Genomic DNA, 22,084 nt, shown 5'->3' with positions numbered 1-22,084 from the left:
AAGAGTCTTAGTGCCTGACAGCTATCTGTGGACTCGAACAGGCTGGAGGGCGACGCTGTCGTCTCACGTCTTCACAAAGCAGCTGAAAAAGTACATTAAGGTGATTACAGTTTCTCTCTGTCAATACTGGCTCCTTTCTCAAATGAGACTCAGCTTTTCGAAAAAGTACAAATGTTTACAAATATTTTGGAATGGAGGCAGCGTTTCTGATATTTTTCACAAGATAAATTCAACTTTCAATATTTGGCAATTATTTACTTCTATTGTGTATTTTAATAGTATTAGGAAGCTCGTGTTACTAATATGTTACATGCTGGTGAACCTTGTAGGCATCTCAAAACACTTTTACAGTGAAAAGCCCAGATATTTCACATGAGCAAGCACAGGTGATAGCGGCAAGGATAAACCTGCAGGACCAGGCTCAGAGGTGACAGCTTTCTGCTGTTCCAGGGAAAGAAAGAAAGTCAAGGACAGGACAGGACAGAGTTGGAGAGCTCTAAGCTATCATACAAGCTCATCCACTCACTGCAGACGTGATCCGGACAGCAGGATCAAATCACAAACTGAGAGAGAGAGAGAGAGAGAGAGAGAGAGAGAGAGAGAGAGAGAGAGAGAGAGAGAGAGAGAGAGAGAGAGAGAGAGAGAGAGAGAGAGAGAGAGAGAGAGAGAGAGAGAGAGAGAGAGAGAGCAGACTAGACTACAGGAGAAAGACATAATATTAGTAACATGCAATGACATATGTATATTTAGAGAGTGGGACTGAAAGGGCGTTTGGTCTCCCAGTAGTATAAACCTTGAGCAGTTTAACTAGAAAACAGGACTGAGCCTGGCTTTTAGGAGCTTTATAACAAGACTTTTAAATTCTATTCTAGATTCGACAGTTAATATTGGAATGACGTAATCTCTCCTGCTGGTTCCTGTCAATAGTCTCGCTGCAGCATTTTGAATTAAATGGAGACTTCTTAAGGTCTTAAAGAGTTATTTGGACACCCTAATAATTGGGAATTAAAATAATCCATTTTAAAAGTACTGGTGAAGTCTTGAGGGTCACTGTAATGACATGAATATGGGCTCCATTTCTGGCCGTTTTTGAATTTTTCATATATTTATGGGTCATTTTGCATTTGGTAGCACAAATAATGAAACAATGATTAGAAGTTGTAAAAAGTAAGTTTGACAACATTATCCGACAAGTTACTCCTCAGTTCTATAACAAGCCATATTAAAATAATGATTGCGCAAATGGCTGAGAATCTTAGACAATTTTTGGTATTCCCATCCGTGAAAAGCAATGATGAATACTGTGTTATGAGCAACAACTATCTTTTTTTTTTTTGGAGTAAAAGTTCTTGAGAAATGAGCCATGACAAATGAGAAAAACTGTAATCTGTGGGGTCAATTTCTGCTTAAAACATGTCAAACATGCATTTTTCCACAGACTGAAAAGGTTTTTCTCCTCATGGTTTTATTGAGGGCTACCAAATACAGACACACACACACACACACACACACACACACACACACACACACACACACACACACACACACACACACACACACACACACACACACACACACACACACACACACACACACACACACACACACCCAGAGTCGAATGTGAATGTGAAAATTGAAGTCCATTATAAAATGATGAAACAGAGAATGACCATCAGTACAGATGCGAACAGGACAGGGTGGCTCCTATTGTCACGTCCCACAGGGTTGTTTTTATGAGTGTGTGATGGCGTATTAGAGTGCAAATATTTTTTGATGATCCGTGTGCTACAGTAGTGTTTCTGAAACATGGTTTTCAGGTCCCTCCACCTGGTGAAGGTTCTGTACTCACGCTCCTCATATGGATAACCTGTAGATTATATATGCTATTACAATAGGTCAATTTAAAGTAATGCCTTGATGATATTATTATACCAAATCCAGCATTTATCGGAGGGACCTTGGGACATGTTGTTTATTTTGAATAGTGGCAGTGTTGTGTGCCGTTTACGCAGCCTGCAGGTGATCTTATGAGTGTGAACTGGAACGCTACAGTTTGTAAAACAAAGGCTACTGAATCGGCCATGCTTGACTGGATGCATGAGACCTTGCTGCTAAAGTTGATTTTGTTATTTTAAGGGTAAAAATTCATTTGTTCACTCCTCAAAAGGTTACAGTACTTATTCATTCCTTAACATACACAATTTGAACGAAACCACTTCACATTAAAGACAATTTTTGGAACGCTAATGTTATGAAATAGCAGCTTGGTATGAGACACTATGTGTAAAAAGTTGAATTTATTTTAATGACAATTTCGGTTAGAAGCTATTTTTGTTTTTGTTCCAACTAGTAGTAAGAAAATGACTAAAATACATATGTGTTTATAGGATTCTGCTGATTTCTCCATTAATAACTAAGTTATAACACTTTTAAACTTATGAAATCAACCTTTTGACTGAAACTCAACAATGTGTCGTCTTAAACAGTCACTGAATATTTTGAGCTCAGAATATTCAAAGCAAAAGTCATTTTTAAATAACTCCTTCATCCTCAGGTTCTTTTCAGTTTTATTACAATACAAGTAAGTTTAATAACAATGATTATTACTTCCTTTCAAAAAGAAGTTTCCCAAAAACTGTTGTACCTCATATTTTCACACAAGTTTACACCTAAGTTCCTATATTACTCCCACAGACGCATTGCAAAAAACAAAAAAAACTAGAATACAACGGGGAGGATTGTTTTTTTCTTTTCTTTTTTTTTTTACATGCACCAGAACAGTATTTCTTTGGTAATTTGGGGGATTATGCCCATTCAGTAATCTCTTTCCATCTATCTTAGTAAGAATATATTTACTTTGCAAAAGGTTGAACTTTTCAAGTCAGAACAAATGAAATGTGGAAAGTTTCCCCATTAAAATACACACACAAAATCTAAAATGCATGCAATTCTTTCTTTGGAATAAACAAATCGAAAGTCCTCGTCTGTCTTTTCAAGCATGGCCGAGTAGCTTGAAGGGTGCTTTACGGTCAAGGAGTGATGGAGCAGCTCATGTGCCAATTTGAATCCTATTTTTTAAAAACATATTTATTCCTCAGTCTGTAAATTACTTTTTTTTTTCTCCCTCTTGAGTCTTATTTATGTATATTTGACTGATTCTTCTTGATGAAAAATCCTAAATGGAATTTAGGCAAGAAACCCATCACACATATCACAGATCGCTGACGTTGCCCCATTTTATTTTCTTAACACTTATTGGAGCTGATTTTTCTGTTGTTCGACTGAGTTTTGAAGAGTCTGTGCAATTTTGTACAAAGTGATGTACTTGACATACTACTTTATATTTCTGTGAATAAAATGTGAACAAACTACTACACGTTTTCTGCAGTTTCTCCACACAGAAATGTCACAACCCCCGGGGGGTCCACGATGAAATGTTGGTGATTAAAAGCTCAGAAAGGTTGAGTCGTTCAGGGTTACAAACATAAACTTATAAAATATTTAGAAAATCCCCTGGCATCGCTCTGTGAAGGCAAAACTAGCTTGTATCTTTTGGAGACCTGAACTTTTATGTGCTGATTTGATGTGTATTCAACCAAATTATTTATGTTGGCTTCATAATTAGACTCCCTGAGCTGCTTCAATCAGGTCATAGCAGTACTATACCTATTGGTGTATAATAATAATATAAGATCAGAATGTAAAGTGTTTCATTTGTATTGAACTGTCATTTCAAAGAGCTCTAACATGACCCTGGGGGTTTACATGTGTGATGTCTTCAAGGTACTGTATGTATTTTCTTTTTTAATTTAAAACACTTTGAATATTTACTGATTTATTTCGGAGTATCTGCAAAAAAACGTACCTCACTAAAGAAACAAACCATGTTGTTCATCTATTTGTTGATATGTATTGTGCTGGAGGTATGGACATTAGCATGAGAAGCAGCCAGACCAGTCTTATGAATTCAGTATCTCGTCTGTCTTTGGTCCAATCAGAAAAATGGAAAACCATATAGTAAACACTACAGTGGCGGAGACTTTAATTACTACCCCCAGCGATTAAAAAGAGAAGGACTGAAGACAAACTGGGCACTTTAGTGACTCACTACTGCCCCCTACTGCATACAAGTGCTTTAAATTTTACATACTGTACCTTTAAGGGGAAAGCGAACGTTTTTAACATCGTTTAAATGTTAATGAACCTCATGTAATAATATTTATACATCTAAAGTATGGAAGCTTCACTGTTTGAACTAAATTATAAGTATTCAATTTTTTTTAATGAATCTTCTGTCCACAGCAGAAGCCGCAGCACTGTACAATCCAATGCCTTGATGAGATTTTTTTTTTTTTATCTCCACCTACTCGCAGTAGAAAACTCACTGAGCCTCTCTGGCTTTCAGCTGCATGAATGTCATCAGAGGCCCTCTGTAGCTTTCATCTGTGTTTTGCTGAGAAAGGAACACAAGCTAATACTCCCTAGTTCTTGAGGATGAACTGATATGGTGGAAATGAAGCAGATCACAAATTTAATCGTTATATTAATTTTATTTTTCAAATAGAACTTTTATTTCACAGAATAAACTCCTAAACAATGTGGCATCCATTGTGTACAGTACATATACACACACATGACAAATGTGTGTAAATTTGCTCATAAAACATTATCCTGATATTGTAATTGTTTCTTTGAGCCTTGGGGTCTGGCATGTAGGTGAAGGTGTCGACATTCAAAAATGTATAATTTCCCATCACAGAGCAGTATTGAGGCAGACGTTATTTAAAGCTGCCCAAAATGTTGTTAAGCTCCAGACTTGTCAGTACCTCAAACAAAGTAAATGATGAGCTTCAGAACTCCTCAGGAGACTGATATAACTACTGTTAAAACGTCCAAACAGCATTAACAATACATACATGGGATTCTCAGATTCACCCTGAAAATATACTCATTTACATACCGACGTGAGTTTCTAGAAACTGCTGATGTGCCTCTGAAAGCAGTTTTGTGATTGCAAACATCAGGTAAACCGATTATAAAATGATCGTCACATCTGAACTTGAATTACTGCATCAATCGATACATGTACTTTCTGCTCCAGGGTTTCTCCGTTTCCAAATGATCCTTCTCTCCTAAATCAGCGTTTCTGCATTTTTGTTTCTCTCCAGAAATGTTTGATGAGTTTTCAGCACAGAAAACAACAAGAGCTGTGTTGGAACATAAACTGAACTATTCTCATAAATTGTTGAGCTCTGGCAAACCATGTTGTGCAAACAATGGCAAACATGGCAAACAATCACAAAGGGATAAATGTAAATATTACTTCATGACCCTCAAAATTCATACAAAAACCTGAGCACCGTTTTAAGACACATATGAAAACTTCCGAACTTTAAATACAATCAGCATGTGTCTATTTCTGTTTTATGAATGGGAGGCTCGGCTGCCACCTTAAATCAGCCAGCGTGTTTACAGCAGCAAGACCCTAAACATATTCATGATTCCAAGAAGGTGCAACACTTTCAGAGGCGTGTGAGGGAGACCCCCTTCCTTCCTCTCCCGAGAGTCACAACATGCAGCCTGAGACGGGACACGTCAGACCCCTGCTTCTATTTCACGAGACTGACAAATATCAGCACTCCCATGGCCACAATCATTGTCAGTGTCACCTCCATCATTGCCTTCGCCTCCCACGCCACCTGCCTTTTCTTTTGCATCTCCTCCATTTGCTGCTTCCTGGCTTTCATTTCTCTCTCTCTTTGGAGCTGCTCCCCATAGTGAGCCTGATAAAAAGCATCAAAGTCAAATATGGGTTTCCCCCCCGGCTGGGTGAACCGTCTGGCCCTCTGATGCTGCCGCGAGGAGCCAGTGGATCTCTGTGTGTGCCCTTTGGAGGATGGTCTCCCTGCACTCTGAACGTCTGACTGACTCAGGATCCCTCTGTCGTACTTCCTTCTCAGGCTGATGTTTCCCAGAACAGTGTATGCTTGACTGACTGCATTGAACCGCTGTGAGGCCTCGTTGTCCTCTGGGTTCTTGTCGGGGTGATAGATGAAGGACTGTTTGTAGTAGGCCGTCTTGATCTGGGACTGCGTGGCAGTGGGGGACACCTTGAGAATGTCATAGTAGGCTGTCCTGCTCCTGTGCAGCAGAGGAGTCTCTTCTGAGACCCAGCTGTAGTACCGAGTAGCTGCAGGTCCTTTTAGGGTATCAGGGCGCAGACGTCTGAGTCCACAGCCTGGCCTCTCCGACGCCAGAATGAAGACAACAGTGCAGAAAGCTCTGGGATGCTGAGGGGACCTGAGGGGGTCAGGCTGGGTTGTCCACAGAGTCCTCCTGCTCTCCTGGAAGCGTCCAGCACAGGCTGAAGAAAGGTGAAGGGCTGCTGGTAGAGCTTGGAGGCTCTCCCTGCTTCCATAAAACCCAATGAACCGGGTCTCCAGAGAGGTGGCACAAAGCAAACCCGCATTTTCCAGCCGACTTTCACTTTTCCTCAAAGTCAAAAGTTTCCTTGCTTTGCGCCTTGTGGCTCTCCTCTCTGCCACCGGCTGATCTTCACGTCGACCCCTCACAGAGTGCTTTCTAACCGGACTCTCAGAGGAAGTATCTCCGACAGAGAGACCCCCGGAATTTCTCCCGGTGCTCAACGGTCGGGTCTGGCCGGTCCTGAGGGCGGACAGCCGGTAAGCTCCGCTCCCGAGCTTTTGACCGACCTCTGCCATTTTGAGAATCCGACGGACAGCCCGGAAATACACAATAACAACATCTGGTGTGTCACATAAGAACTAACCAATAGGAGGCCGTGTTTACGAGAGGCGGTTCCTAATATTGACCAATCACTGAGTAGAACACGAGCCCAGCGCAATTATAAACTGATTAAAAATGATTTAGCACCGAAAATAAAAGTCTATATTTCAAGGAAAAATGAAATGTATATCACTAGAAATGTATAAAAGTAATAAAGAAAAATAAAGTGAAAGACAAAACTAAGGTTTAAACAATCTGTAACTATCAGCAACTATACAGTATGCACAAGTCAGAAAGTTTTTTCCTTGTGTGACACAACTGTGATGATTGAAATATGAAAAAAACAAAAAATATATGGTGAATCCAACAAGATTTAGTCCGTATTTAGGGTTCTTACATTGGAAGTCCGTTCTAGAAATAAGATTGTACTCCTTACCTGTGAAGCCCTTGCTGTCCGAACGTGAGACTCTACTGTTAACACCACATATCCAGCTCACCTGATCAGTTAGCTCATTTAAATCAGTTTTAAATCATCTACTGTTTTATTTTCATCAATAAATATCAGTATCACTTGTGTGATGAGATTCTGGCTTTGTAGCAACGGTTATTAGCAATTGGGATGAACCCCTCGGTGGAGATGGTGGGAGAGAGAATGACAGCTGAACTTCCTTTGGTTGAATTTCTTTCTAACGCCCAGTAGGTGGCGGTGTGAGCATCTCTCATTGAAACCAACATAGAAACTAATACCCGAAGAAGAAAACCCTCCTTCGTCGCATGAATGACGTAGTTGTCTCACATGTGGATCGTCTGCTGCTGTATTTATCTGCTCTTTACATCTGCTCTTTAAAGCGATATTAAACTACTTTCTGATATCGGATCACGCCCAGGGAGATTCATGGCCTCCAGCTGTCGACGACCGGAGCACTCGGCACCTCCAGATGTGGTCAGTTAGACACATTTTAATGTGATTTCGGTTCAGACACTCTTGTCCTGCGGGGTCGTTTACAAGCAAGAGGGCTTCTTACTAGTTAAGCATTATATACCAAAAGCTTCAGTGGAGCTTCAACAGTTTCAACTACTTGCCTTAAAAGGTTCATTTATTTGTAATTGATCTTTTGCTGCTCTTTTCTTTGCAGTTCTACAATGAAGAAGAGGCAAAGAAATACTCCCAGAAGTGAGCTTGGATGATTCACTCTGCATGTTACCTACTTACATACTTGGTGTTATTGAAAGATCCAAAAGCTCTAAATCTTTTAGTTTCATTTACTAGATTCTGTTATTTTACGACATTTTGTGTCTTGGTTGTTGAAGATGCAGGCGTCTGTTTGTCTAAAAAGGTCCTAACAGTCACAAGGAGCACTAACTGAAAATGTGTTTTGTGGCTCTGCAGCTCTCGGATGATTGAGATCCAGACTCAGATGTCAGAGAGAGCCGTGGAGCTTTTAAACCTTCCGGAGGGACAGCCCTGTTTCCTACTCGATGTCGGGTGAGCGAGAGACGCAACCACCATATTTACAAGCAGAGACATGAAGCAGCACCGAGAGAATGATCAGTCCGTTTATTCAATACGGAGCTCCTGCTGAGTGAGCTGGTTTCAGATCAGCCCCTAAAACGCGTCCATGTTCATTGATGACCTTGATCTTGTCCTCCTTTCTTCAAAATCTTGTCATTTTTCAATTTACATACCATTTTGTTTTTTTTTTTTTTTGTTTGTTATTTAACTTTTTGTTTGTTTTCCCTTTTTTAAGTAAATTTTGATAATAATTGACGACTTGTCGGTTTATTTAGTTGAGTAGAGCGTCGCCTAAACTAAAATGTACTTAAGAATGATGCTACAAAGAGGAGGAAAAAGCTTTATATTGGTTTTTTTTGGATGGGGGTTAAGACCAGGTTAAGGCAATATGAATTATATGAAGTTTTTAAAAAAAAAAGTCACTATATTTCAATACATATAAAGTGGCTTTCATTTATCTTTCAGTTTCTTCCGTTCTGTGATTATTAAGTATTTTTTTCTTTACATGTTCTACCATTTCCATGTTTGGAGTATACACTCTGGATTATTCTGTGCTGTTGAAGAAAATTGTACACATTAATCTTTCAGTATGATTGTGCCTAAAAGGATCATTCAAATATTAATAATAAAAGTCAACGTTATGGCAGAATACCAAATGCTTTTCAATACAGCTAAAACGTTTAAAATCGAAAATTATGTGGGACTCGAATGAAAATGCATCAAATGTGACAAATCATCAATCAGCAATTAGTTTGATAAAAGTGAGTTTAAAAGAAGACTTCTAAAGAGGAAACCAGCTGAGTTACTTTCTTGGGTAGTGAGTTCTACAACACAGATAATAATCCGTCAAACAATATTCAAGTAAATCAGTGCTAAATCAAAATAATTGTGCTTGAACTTTTCAAAATCTGCTTCTGTCTGCAGCATTATCTCATCTGCTGTTTGTTTAGTGTTTCTAATCTATATATAGATCATGGTGTAGCTTCAATTGTCTCGCATTGTATTTTATATAATCCCAGTAGTGTATTTACTGTCAGTATTATAGTTGTATTTTTCACTATTGTAATCTCTTACATTTATCTTATCTGTTTGTCCCTGTTGAAGATGTGCTGTTAGTTCCTTTACGTTTCGGTATTTCTAAGATGTTTGAGCTTCACTTGTAAGTTCCAGTAATGAGGACCACTGTGGTGACCGCCTGTCTTTGGTCTCTCAGGTGTGGATCCGGCCTCAGCGGCGATTACCTGTCAGAGGAAGGGTACCACTGGGTTGGAGTCGACATCAGCACGGCTATGTTGGGTTAGTGTGACCTCCTACATTCAGACAAGGGCATTAGGAAAAACCTCATACTCAATGTAAACATGTGTTTGTCACAGATGTTGCTCTGGATAGAGAGGTAGAAGGAGACCTCATCGTGGGCGACATCGGCCACGGCATGCCTTTCCGGCCTGGCACTTTTGACGGTTGCATCAGGTAAAAAAATAACAAAAAAGCACTGATGAATTAAAAGTATAGGAAGTAAGGAATGCTTTTTATTCATTTTATGCTTTGTTCCCATCAGTATATCTGCCCTGCAGTGGCTCTGTAATGCAGACAAAAGGACACACAGTCCACCAAAAAGGCTCTACACCTTCTTCAGCACTCTGTATTCCTCTTTGGTTCGTCTCTTTTACTCTTGTTGATTTCTTGCAAAATTGGACAGAACTGGTTTTTTTGATTTCAACATGAAGCCCTTTAACGACTTCTCCTTGTTCTTTCAGTCGAGGGGCGCTCGTGCAGTTTTTCAGCTTTATCCGGAAAATTCAGAACAGGTGAAAAATGTGGTCCTGTTTTAAAAAATGTTTTGCTTTGAATAAGTGAATCCTACCTGTGATAGTTTGTCCAGATTTCTGCACTCCCTTTCTTTCCGCTGTCCCCCCGTGCAGCTCGAGCTCATCACCACACAGGCCATGAAGGCTGGTTTCAGTGGAGGCATGGTGGTGGATTACCCCAACAGCAGCAAAGCAAAAAAGTCAGTTCTTATTAGAAATATTGTTTTCGTTTTTTTTCCCCCCTTGCTCAACTGCAGTGTGTGCGACCGATTCCTTTTTAATGGTGTGTGAAATGAGCAGCAGAATGCTCATCACGTAGGACTAATTAAAACAGGGCGACTTTCATATTGGTTCCACTGTCTTATTAGCCGCGTGATGAATCGGTACACATGAAAGAGTGTTTGCTGGGTTCATGTTGTAACGCCGTGCGTCTCCTGATTATCTGCAGGTTCTTCTTGTGTCTGTTTGCCGGAGTATCAGGTGCTCTTCCCAAAGTAAGAAACACAGGAGATAGTTTTGTTTTTGTCGTTTCATCTGCATTGTAATCACTATTCATTAGCACCTTTGTGTTTTTCAGGGACTCGGAGCAGAAACATCAGATAAAACTGTTCCAAACCAGGTTCAGTATTCAGGACAAAGGTAAAAATACTCACAGCAGGCAAACTTGATCCACCCCAGGATTCTGTTTACTGGAACTGTCTTCATGTTTCAACTTTTTATTTAAGCCAGCAAAGTTTAAAGATTCTTTTGTTCTGCTGTATTAACGTTAGAGAGACTAAATGGGACCATATATGTTTCATGATCAGTTGAGTGTGTGATAAGAATTTAAAAAAAAAAGGATCTCCTTTGTTTTTCTTCATATGATTACTGTTTGTAATCAGTATTAGTATATGTAGGGTTAGTATATAAATGACAAATGTGTGGAATATCGAAACTCAGGCGTCGTTCGTGGTTGGTTAAACATGGCTGATCTTCAGCTTTTTATTAGAATTATTGATCATAATTTAAAAAAAATGCTTCAAAAACTTTTACTATAGATGTAATGAGTGGGGGAAATAGTTGACAAAACAATAAACATTTCATTGATACTTGAATAAAGTTAAATGAACTCACCAGTAGAAAAGTCGGGTAACATGTTAAATTGCTTCTTCTTTGTAGACACACTTATATTAGATAGATTTGTATGGTCATGACCACACACTGAAGTGAGACTCTGAAGCCCTCAGCTCGAGGTCCACAGATTGAAATGACCTTGAGAGTAGTTATCCTCGCTAAAGGTTAGAGAAGAAGAGCCAGACTGCTTTGAGAAAACACAAACAATAAAGTCAATGCTCACGTGATATAATGAAGGTGTGCATGAAGACCATCTCTGATTGCATAACACGGGAAACTGTGAAGCAGTTGAGAAATGACGGTCTCAGCTTAGAAAAGGAATATGAGGCTCCAAATCACACGAGTTCACCAAAATGTGCTATTGAAGAAATGTTGGCTCTGGTGTGATGAGTCTGGACTTCAGCTGCAACTGTGCGACACGTTCGTGTTGATATGGAATAAAATCTCTTAGAAATCAAAGTTCAGGTTCATTGTCTGTCACAGTGTCGGTAAATAACCTCCAACATGCCGCCAGCCTGGTGGACCTCATGTTGTGGCCAGTGAATGTACATCCACATGGTTTCAGTTGTTGGCTTGTTCGCGGAATCCAATATTAAAATCACCTGTGTCGCAGGTGATTTTAATATTGGATTCTTGACAACTGATTAGCAGTTTCACAAGTCTGTGTAAGCCAACAAAGTGTTTGGAAAGAAACTAATGAGTCAGTTTATTGACTGTGAGGAGATGATAATTGCAGCCAGAATACGTACTCGTAGATAATCTTTTTTTTTGTTTTGTCTCTGAAGCAGCCATTTGAATCTTCTCTTCATTACTTTGTGCCAGGAGAAAGTGCAGGTCTTGGCATTCATACATGCTGGTTCAGTCATACCTGTCCTGATGAAGCCCAAAGACCAAGAGTAATGTAAAAAGTGGCCGTTGTCCTGCCTGACGGAAAGTCCTGTCAGTCGGGTTTTCCTCCCTTTAACATACAAGCACTTCTTAAAAGAAAATAAATCTAATTTTTTTAAGGCTTTTTGTACACATAAACTCTTATTGCATAAAAGTAATAAGATTATTTGATATTGATTTACAGTTTTGAACCTATCGTATTTTATTTTTCATGACTTAAGCTAAATGATAATGAATAAGGCTTAAAATATTTGCATGTACGTGTAATAACAAATATGTAAGTTAAGTCGTTTGAATCATGGGAAGAAATAACGTTTTGATTGTTTCAATTCTATATAAATGCATCTATACTGATGTTTGAAACCCTGAACTCTGTGTGCCAAAGAAACTTTAAATATCCTAATCAGCTATACTTTCCTTGTGAAGGTGTCGCTTCAAAAACATGAAGGGGAAATCTGCAAAGAAGGGACGAGACTGGATTTTAGAGAAAAAGGAGAGAAGGAGGCGACAAGGACGGTATGCACAACTTTATTTCATTTATTCTATCGTCTTGAACTGAAATTATCAAGCTCTGAATATTATAATCGACTTGATTTTGGCAGTTTATTCTTTGATCGGCTGTATATTCTAATGCTTGTCAACCCCCCGGCCTGTGCTTGTGGTGATGCAGGGAGGTTCGAGCCGACACAAAATACACAGGACGTCAGAGAAAACCTCATTTCTAACTCTTGACTCGTGCAGAGTCGTCGGTCCCACCCACCCTGCTCACAGGCCCCTCAGGAGCTGCAACAGTGATTGGACTTGGTCAGTTTTCCAGTTCCTTAAGTCAAATTGGAAGAAAATGTGGATGAAATGCAACGCTTTCATTGCCTTACATTCAAAATGTGACGGCTTCCAACAGTGACACCGGGTCGAAACAACTTCTTTTGATTTGTGCGATGACAGATTGAGATAATTGTTTCATTTACAAAGTGTTTCTCAAATAAAGTTTATTGAAGTGGTTGTTTTTGGTCTTTTTTTTTTTTCACCTTGAAGAAATTAAATGAAAAGTTGGTATGCATGAGCAGAAGTACAGACACAAAATAGAACCATTACTGCAGAAAACATGCAGACAATGAATCATTTAACTGAATGAAACTTGTTAGAAAAACGTTGTTGAGTTTAAGAACATTTGAAATGTTTCAGCAGGCAGACACACAGGCGCTAAAAGATGCTTCTTGGTTTTTTCTGACCATGGAGACACGTAGAAAACCTCTTGCTGTGAATCTCGGGGGTCTGGATGCTTTATATTCCACCAGTACATTTGGGATGTATTTAGGCCCGAGGCCATTAGGGGCTTTATCGACCAGAAGTAAGACGTTGAAGTGGATATTGAGGCGGAGCAGTGTGCTGTCAGCAGGGGGCGCTGTCCACCCGGTCACAGTTGAGTCCACCTGGGCGTTTATCTCCGGCGCCGCTGAATCGATTAATCGCAGTGAACAGTTCCACCTCGCACGAACACTCACTGTCTCAGTCCAACAGGTCTCCACACTGTTTACTAAAGACCCGCACCGCACCGCACCGCACCGCACCCGGGGACGAGAAGTGTGCACTGAGCGTGGAGTTGCGGGTGTGTAATGGGTTAAACTCTGACAGGCCAGGTCTGCGCGTCACTCGGCAGTGTGAAGCGGTCCCAGCATCCAGCCTCCAGAAGAGAGGGGAGGGGGGGGGGGGGGGGGGGGGGGGAATCACCGCCTCTCGCAGCCGCCAGACGCGCTTCCCGACTCGGTCTCTCTCGCATCCTCCTCCCGGTGTCCGCCCCGCCGCTCCGTCATCTCACATCCAGCGGAAGGCTGCAGGAACTGGAGGGACTGGAAGTGATTTCCCGGTGAAATAAGGAGCCATGAAGGACCGAATGCAAGAACTTAGACATGTAAGTTTGTGTTTGTGTTATTTATTTATTTCTGATCCACCTGCTGCTGCGCTTTTCTGAGCCGAGGCGCGATAGAAATGTGTTTTCACTGATTTACAGATTGAGCAACAGTTGTGCGTCTGTGGAGTCTGAATGACGCTCAGGTTTTGTGCGCACATTGAGTGCAAGGTTTACCAACTGTGAAATTATTGATTTTAGCTTTATAGTAAATATAAACTAGAATGTCACTCTTCAAAACAATTACATGCTTATTATAGGAGCTCGATGAGACTTTCACTTACTACACTTAATTTAATCGTGTTGAAGAATGGCAGGGTTATTCATCAAATGCAAATCATGTATCATGTCAGCCCTCTTCAATGTAATCTTTCTAAATAGATTTTCCACATAAAAATGCGTGCGCCCTTTTCTGGAAACATGTCCCCCCTGAATTAATTACTGTGTGGTCTGATCGATCCGGCCAACTATGGGCGTGTGACTGGCTGGAGGGGGAAATTGGTCCCAGCTCGCCCATTTCACCTGCTAAATGTCCGCCCTCTGTGTGTCACGGGAGGTCTCCTCCAGCAGACCGGCCGCCCACTCTGGGCACGGTGGTTTGTCTGTTTGTAACAAGCGTGCTGCAGTTTATTTCAGCTCTGTGCGTGTAAAGGGAGTTCACGCGGACGTGAACTAATCCAATTTTCAATCCCTTCATCATAAACCCACACTATCCTAATCAGACAATCCCAGAATAAACCTTTTGGGAAGTTACACCTACAGAGATGGTGCTGAATCATAAATATTCAAGATTTCACTAATGAAGTGGTATTATGAAGTGCTTGTGTCTTTATGGGTTGTTTTTAGTGGAGCAAATTAATCCTTTATATGTGTAAAGCTCAAGTTTTATATAATGTATGGTAGTTTTGTACAATTTATTGTTTGTCTCTGTCTCACGTTACTTGACAGACCTCTCCATTCTTTCTAAGTGGGAAAACCTGGAAAATAGGCACTTTCCCCCCTCCCCTCCCCGTGTGTGCGTGTGTGCGCGTGTGTGCGCGCGGTAGTAAAGTGTCATTGCCAGACCTGGGCAGTTATACCAAGGAGAGAAAGGGGAAACAATTTATGGCTCTTCAGTCTTCAGAGGAGATCAAGCTATGAATTGGTCTCATGGGAGACAACACAGCCTTGTCAAGTGTGTGTGTGTGTGTGGGGGGGGGGGGTCGTCAGTATTTCTTTCATTGTGGGGCCCACAAACAGAGAGCATACAACACATGTGGGGTCTGACCTTCCTTATTGAGTTGAAACTACAGGCGCCCACACTGTCCTCCATGTAATTAATGCTTGAAGTGAGGTTTGAGGGCTATGGTTGCCTACAGGTTGGGGTTAGGGACTCGGTTGTGGTCATTCGTGTCAGGAACAAGAAAAGGATTGTATTGTGCTTCCAGTCAGTCAGCATGCTGTGCATGTATGTGTGTTAAAGAGAGGCATCTTCATTCTGCCATGCAGGGCTTCTCAGTGCTGGACAATTACAGTAGTACAACTGAGGGAGACTGAGAAATAGTCTAAATTTTCCTCAGCAGGTTCAGTGAGAGACCTCCAGCAATATTAAGGAGAGCCGTGTGAGGCTGACAGAAATGATTTGCCAACTGCTGATGCTATTTGCTTTTTTTTTTTTTATATTTATCATTTTTAATCTTATCACTTGTGTCTGAGAAATGGCAGCTGGAGTGGCTCCAGTCAGACCTATGTCAGGAAATTCGGACCAAATGAAATTGAATCAAATTGCAAGTCACTGTTATTTCCCATCAGAATGAGGTTAATATTGTTTTCTGTTTACAACCTCAAGTTAATGCAGCTTCTCATGTAGATGTCTCTATGGGTCTGGCCAGCACATTAAAACAGCATATTGGAAAATAGCCTTGTGGTTATATAACAACTTTGGACTAGTGTGCAACAGACAGCGCTGCAATACATTTCATATTCTCAATGTCAGTTGTTTTTATTTTATTTTATGTGCACTGATATACACTGGAAGTGAGTTTTCAGGAGACAGCAGCACATCCAGAGCTTCACAGTGTTCTTGGTTCCTGCATCAGCTGCTGGCTTTTGTCACATATCTTGTTTAGTGACTGAATACCACTTGCATGCGCATGAGTTGCAAGCAAAAACAAAGACCTTCAGTTAAATCTAAAGAGCTTGACAAGCAGCGTACCTGCAGCAAATCATCCAGTATACCCGCCACTAACAGATGCATAAATTGAAGGAGTGGCGTACTCTCGTAAGTACAACTGATCCCCAATTCAGTCCAGTTCAGGACCTTGTGTGGGGTTTACATTTTCTCCCCGTGGCAGCACAGATTCCTCCCAAAGTCATGCAGTGTAGTTTAACCGGTGATCTGACATCACCCTGTGAAAGTGTACAATAGATAACGCGTTGCCTCTTTGTTTCAGCACTTTGATGGACTGCTGGTCATGTTAGGCCATTTTGCTTTTAATCTGATCATCTGAACTTCACTTTGAGGGATTTACAGTGTCCTCGGCCACCAAGAGGCAGAATTCAGGAATGCATGTTAATCTACTTCAAGTGTAGCTTTGCCGGGTTCCTGTATTGTAAGTGGAGCATTTGTTTAATTGTTAATTTTGTTCTTTTTTTTCTCTCAAGGTTTTTGTTTTTGGTGCCTCTGACTTTGACCAGTGATACCAGGTGTGATCTGTTTTTTAAGTCATTTAGGTGAAATATGATCTGTTGTCCACATGGAATTTGAAAAAGACAGGATTTTCAAAGTCTTCTGCTTTGACTTTTATATAAAATATACCTTTTTAGGCATCTGGGATGCGTCTCAAATGCGGCATGTAGATTCGGGTGGAGTATTGTCTCTCACGGCTACGCCTGGAGGAAATTAGAGGTTGACTGTGTGTAAATCATTACGTTTGGTAGCATCTCCAGGAAAAAAAGCAATGTTTTCCGCCCTTTCAATCGCCAACATATGATGGGATCACCAATCAGCACAAACATTGGGCGTATCCATTGTCAGCTTGGATCGGCTCCAGTGCAGAGGACCATAACTTGGCTAAAGCAACTAAACATGGTTGCTTGACATTCAGCCACTGCCTGATCATTATCACTAATGTTTGCCCGTAGAATCAATTTACCACAAAATGATGTTACGAAACAGCTATATAAGCACTTATTTTTACAAGGGAACTCCGATTGTGTGCAGCAGATTTTATACCTTGCGTGTGTGTGTGTGTGTGTGTGTGTGTGTGTGTGTGTGTGTGTGTGTGTGTGTGTGTGTGTGTGTGTGTGTGTGTGTGTGTGTGTGTGTGTGTGTGTGTGTGTGTGTGTGTGTGTGTGTGTGTGTGTGTGTGTGTGTTCTTGTGTTGCCATGAAGTCACATTGCAAGTTTACTAACCCATGTGCTAGTGTGTCATTTTGGCAGGAAATTGAGTTTTGCTCATATGTGTGTGAGTGTGCATGTTCTGCTCCAACATTGCCCATATGCACATAAAGCTCCTTTATGAGCTTGACACCTGCCTACGACTCAGCTTTCCCTATAGCTCATTAGCTGGCTTCCTTAAAAACGGCCACGCTCAACAACCGAGATGTTCACGCGGCCTCTCCCCTCCCATCATCTTGTCCAATCAATCTCAGTTGGCCCGGCAGTGATTTGGTGACAGATGGCACAGATATGATGCATTTGTCAGCCTTCTTCAAGCTCTGAAACCCGCCTGAGGGGAAAGATACTAATGGCTTTATTACAGATTTTACACACCGCAGGGACCGTTATCAATCAGATGGGATTGTTTATCGTTGTTTTGTTTTTTTCAGACTATTTATTTAGGACTGGCATTATGAGCATTGCACCCGCAGAAGTTCATTTTGCCTTCATATCTCCTCATTTTTTTCTTAAGGTTTGATCGTTTTGCTTTTTTTCTCTCTCTCTCTGGCTCATTGCTTGATTGACCATATCTGCCTCTTCTCCCATCTCGGCCTCTTTAATAATAACCCTCTCTTTTCACCCATCCTCTTTCTAATGGTGAGTTCCACCATTATTGCTCTTTGGTCTTGTGCTATCAGTGATTAATCAGATGGCAGCCTGTCATTTTTTTCAATTTTCTTTTTCACTCTTTTATCCCTCTTGTCTGCTCTGTGCAGCCTTGTTAGTCAGAGTTAGTGTTGGTTCAGGCAGCTCTGTGTGTGTGTATGAGTGAGTGTGTGTGTGTGTGTGTGTGTGTGTGTCGGGGATACTCACTGTCACTGCCTGCTTAGTGTTAGAGTGACACATTAACTAATATTGTGGATGTGGAGCACCAACGCAGAGCCTGCCTGTGTCTCTGACTCTCTTTATTCTAATGATCCCTCCTCTTTCTTGTATCCACCATGTCTTTACCTTTCCTTCCTTGACCTGATATTGTTGGTTGACACTTTTCCGTTAATAGTAACAACATTAAAAAAACAACAACAAAAGAGCCACTTTACTTGATGTTGTGTTGAACATTGATCCAAGAGGGTCAAAGGTTTTATTTGTCCTCCTCCAAAGCTTCAATCCTCTGTAAACTGCAGAATCTGTGTTGGACGAATTGCCGTCTCTCTCAGAAATGAGACTTATCCAGAAAGCCCGTGGTAGGAGGGAATGAAATGTGGCGAAATACACTGTCATTGTATGGTATTATCAGAAAGGCACATGCCGCAACATGAACACATTCTTCATTAAAACGTAGATGCTGCTCAATTGAATTAATGAGACATGAAATGAGTGTGACCAAGATGGCGTTTCACCAGGGACCTGTCTGTCTTCACAAATGAGGTGCAATGATATCCAAGATCTGCTGGCTGTGAGAAGGTATTTCTGAAGTATGTGAATGGAGAGTTCTGTTGAAGCATCCCCTATTGAAGCTTGATTCCTACCAGTGAGATTTCCTGCAAACCACTGGGCTGTGATATTAGTGTCATTCTCCATAAATCTGCATTACTCATTGCATTGTTGGTGCTGAATCTGTGGCAAAGACTTGTTGCTTTTCCTCATGTTTCTCGTAGGGTGTACAACTCTTTTCAAGTGAAATATCAGGCACACTGATAACGCAAAACATGAGACAAATCTCTCGTCAGAAACGCCTCATCTGTAGACTTAGCTTCAGGCCATCTCTGTTACTACTGCCTCAATTGAATTTTTAATGTGCTGACCTCCTTGTTCACGTCATCGTATAATTGATGGCAGGAGAGTGGTCCTTCAGCAGTGCAGATAACACCTTTAATTGAAGATACTGGCTGCAGATTAAGGTTGTGAATTGACAATGTCCTCATTAGGCCCAAAGCAACAGTGACTATGTCTGCTAGTTGATGTGCATAATGATAATGAACTCGAGGTACAACTAAATGATAGTTTCTCCTAAGTGAACAACTGATTACAATATTTACCATCACTGAAAAATGCACTGAGACTTTTTTTCCCCCGACTCTGATGCTACAATTGGGAATATGGCACCACTTCCAGTCAATATTGACGATTGGGTGTAGTTTTAGAATTAATGTCTATTTTAAATATGCTGCTTTAGCTGGAAATAATGTCAACAATAACTTTGGTAGCTTTGCTACCAAACGGCGGCTTCATTCTGTACATACGAACATGCTTCAATGTTAGTGAATGACTGAAGTGAAGTTTCTGTTGTTCAGGCAAAGACAAGTTCAAGATGACATGCTTTTATTTGCTGCAGTCACAGTACAGTGGAATTTCTGTGAGTGTGGGGTGGATTCATTACAATAAATAACCCACTTTACATGGAGTTGTGGAATGGAAGTGTTCCTCTGTGGCCTTTATAGATCTGTTACAACCACCCACTCTCTCCTGACAGACAGGTGTGATATTTATTATAAACCACTTTCTGAAGCAACTGACGTTGCAGGGTTATTAAAAGGATCAGCTTTTAAATAACTTTACTGTGTCAATGATTGCAGTTGTTTCATCACTGAAAAAAATAAATATTTAATGAATCATTCAGTGGACTCAAAATTAGCTGCAACGTTTATAACTGAGAGATTGTGAACACTTTTTTGTTTCCTATTTCATCAATGGGTCCGCATGTTGGGGCAGTTGTTTGCTCTCTTGCCTCACAGTGACAATATGTTTGTGCACCGGCTTGTGGGCCTTTCTGTGTGAATTTTGCAAGTTCTCTATAATCTTAGGTTGGATAAAGTCGTATAAAAGATAGAGGCCCTGATTATTTCCCTTAAAAATACTTCAATACCAGCTTCAATTCATGGTCATGTTTTAAATGTTTTCTCATCACACCACTGCTTCCTCAGAGATCTCTGATACTTTCCCTCCCACCTTAAACAGCTGTCCAATCGCGCTTTAACACGCTCTCATTTGTTTCCTGTATAGGCTGCCTGCCTTAACAACCCTCTCTCTGTCTGACATTTCCTCCCATATCTCCAATCTAATTTCACTCTTGATGCATTAGTGCTGCCATAATCCTTCACGGTCAGTGAGAGACAGTGTCTCGCTACATTAATCCACGGTAAAAAGAATAAGAAACAGGACCGTGTGAAAAGCAGTTGGCAAAAGTCTGTGACAGTGCGTCTTCTTTACCTGCCTGTGATGTGTCGTGTACTTCACTTGAAGTTTTGTGACATTTTCTCCTCCAGCTCTGTGGCACTAAACTCTCGCAGGCAACCCGCTGCTCCCTGCATGCGCGTTCTGGCAGTTTGTGTGTGATCATCCTGACAAGCAGGTAATTTTTATAACCCACCCTGTCAACAAATTATGAGCTAACAAGCCAAAACAGGAGTCGGCATCCGTCTATTTGGTCTAAAAGGTCACTCATCTCTTTCATGTCCAGGCGGCAAATAGAGATATCTCCTTTAAAATGACAGCTCTGGGCATTTAAATGGATTCTGGGTTGAAATGGATTATTGATTTGTGCAATGTCACACTAGCATTGCATTATAGGTCATTATTCAACCTTTTATGGAGTGGGAGTTTAGACGCTTGCGTTTAAATGCGCTTGAATGGCAATGCTTTGATGAAAACACTATGAAAGGTCAGTAAAACGTGATGCATTGGTGGGAGAGGGGGAGCAATCGCTGATAGAGAGAACAAAGGAGGATGGAATAAAATCCATTTAATTATAAAACAACACAGCGGAGGGACACATTACAATATTTAGATAAAGAATTGTGCGCAGGTTAAAAAAGAAATGCAACATGAAAGCGCGGCGAGGGAGAGTGTGACAGAGGTAACCGAGTCCATGTTGTGTGGGCCTGCTGCCGTAATGATTCTGTTGTGAAGCTGAAGTCTGGAGGAAGGAGCGCGAGAGAGGGAGGCGAGAGGATGACGGACAGGGAGAGTGGGAAAGAAAAAGGAAGATGATTAAAGGGGGAGGACATTGAAGAGGATTGTTAGGAGAAGGAAATTGTTGCACATGCACTCAATACTCGATAACTCGGCGCCGCTACAGTGGAAGCAGCAGCTTCATCTCCTCTACCACCCACATTATTCTCCACCGTGTGTGCGCTGAACTCCGCACGCTGCAGGCGGGAATGAAAAGCCCCTCTCGTTAACCTCGGCCAGATAGACTTTTATTTTTTGTTTTTTTATTTTGTTTCACTGAAATGCAAAACATATGTGCTTAACAACTTCTCCATTTCGGGTGATCAAAACCCAAACTCAAGAAATGTCTTTAAATATCACAGGAACACAAAAACACAAAGATTACCAAGTGCAGCAGATAATAAAGAGCTGAGAGACCTCATGTGGCCCTAAAAAAAAAAAAAATACTAATTAAATCTGTCCTTTCTTAGTGAAGACTGAATATCTCTTAGATAAAAAAAATCAGTCTGAGGCAAATAAAAATCTTCCTGAAATGTGTTTTCAAATTGTATTGATGATATTGGTTAAATCTATATGAGTCATTTCTAGTTTAATGGCTCTGTGGGGTTGTTTGCATTTTTCCCTCTGCAAGCATAAAATCCTAGTTTAATTTCAGGCCAAGACATTTCTGCATAGTTGCATGTTTCCCCCGTGCATGCATGGGTGTACTCTTGATATCCCAGTTTCCTGTTATAAAATGTGTGTGTGTTATGTTAAAAGTACAATGTGCGGCCTGTGTTGTTCCTCTATTGCAG

At 40.9% G+C, this 22,084-nt stretch overlaps 3 protein-coding genes across 3 annotated transcripts in view; 2 read left to right on the top strand and 1 right to left on the bottom strand.

The window, feature by feature from the left end:
• Positions 1-295: 295 nt before the first annotated feature.
• dnajc30b (DnaJ (Hsp40) homolog, subfamily C, member 30b) lies at positions 296-6,727 on the bottom strand. Its single transcript, XM_080459324.1, has one exon. It carries the CDS (start codon positions 6,720-6,722, stop codon positions 5,610-5,612), a length of 1,113 nt encoding a protein of 370 aa, XP_080315450.1. The 5' UTR covers positions 6,723-6,727; the 3' UTR covers positions 296-5,609.
• A 787-nt stretch (positions 6,728-7,514) lies between these two features.
• On the top strand, positions 7,515-13,072 carry bud23 (BUD23 rRNA methyltransferase and ribosome maturation factor). Its single transcript, XM_080459323.1, has 12 exons — positions 7,515-7,690; positions 7,884-7,921; positions 8,138-8,233; positions 9,474-9,556; positions 9,634-9,730; positions 9,819-9,915; positions 10,018-10,068; positions 10,183-10,268; positions 10,517-10,562; positions 10,646-10,707; positions 12,496-12,585; positions 12,740-13,072. The coding sequence occupies exons 1-12, from the start codon at positions 7,643-7,645 to the stop codon at positions 12,792-12,794; spliced, it is 849 nt and encodes a 282-aa protein (XP_080315449.1). The 5' UTR covers positions 7,515-7,642; the 3' UTR covers positions 12,795-13,072.
• Positions 13,073-13,951: 879 nt separating this feature from the next.
• stx1a (syntaxin 1A (brain)) overlaps positions 13,952-22,084 on the top strand; it is a gene marked incomplete at its 5' end in the record, with an annotated part of 70,221 nt that continues 62,088 nt past the window's right edge. The window contains one exon of the mRNA XM_080460169.1: positions 13,952-13,981. Within this exon, the coding sequence (XP_080316295.1) occupies positions 13,952-13,981 (30 nt within the window). The remainder of the gene's footprint in view (positions 13,982-22,084) is intronic.

The sequence above is a fragment of the Lipophrys pholis genome (genome assembly GCF_963383615.2).
Source record: "Lipophrys pholis genome assembly, chromosome: 3".
NCBI classification, from domain to species: Eukaryota; Metazoa; Chordata; class Actinopteri; order Blenniiformes; family Blenniidae; genus Lipophrys; species Lipophrys pholis.
The sequence above is the reverse complement of the archived record's forward strand: the minus strand, read 5'-3'. Positions and strand labels throughout refer to the sequence as shown.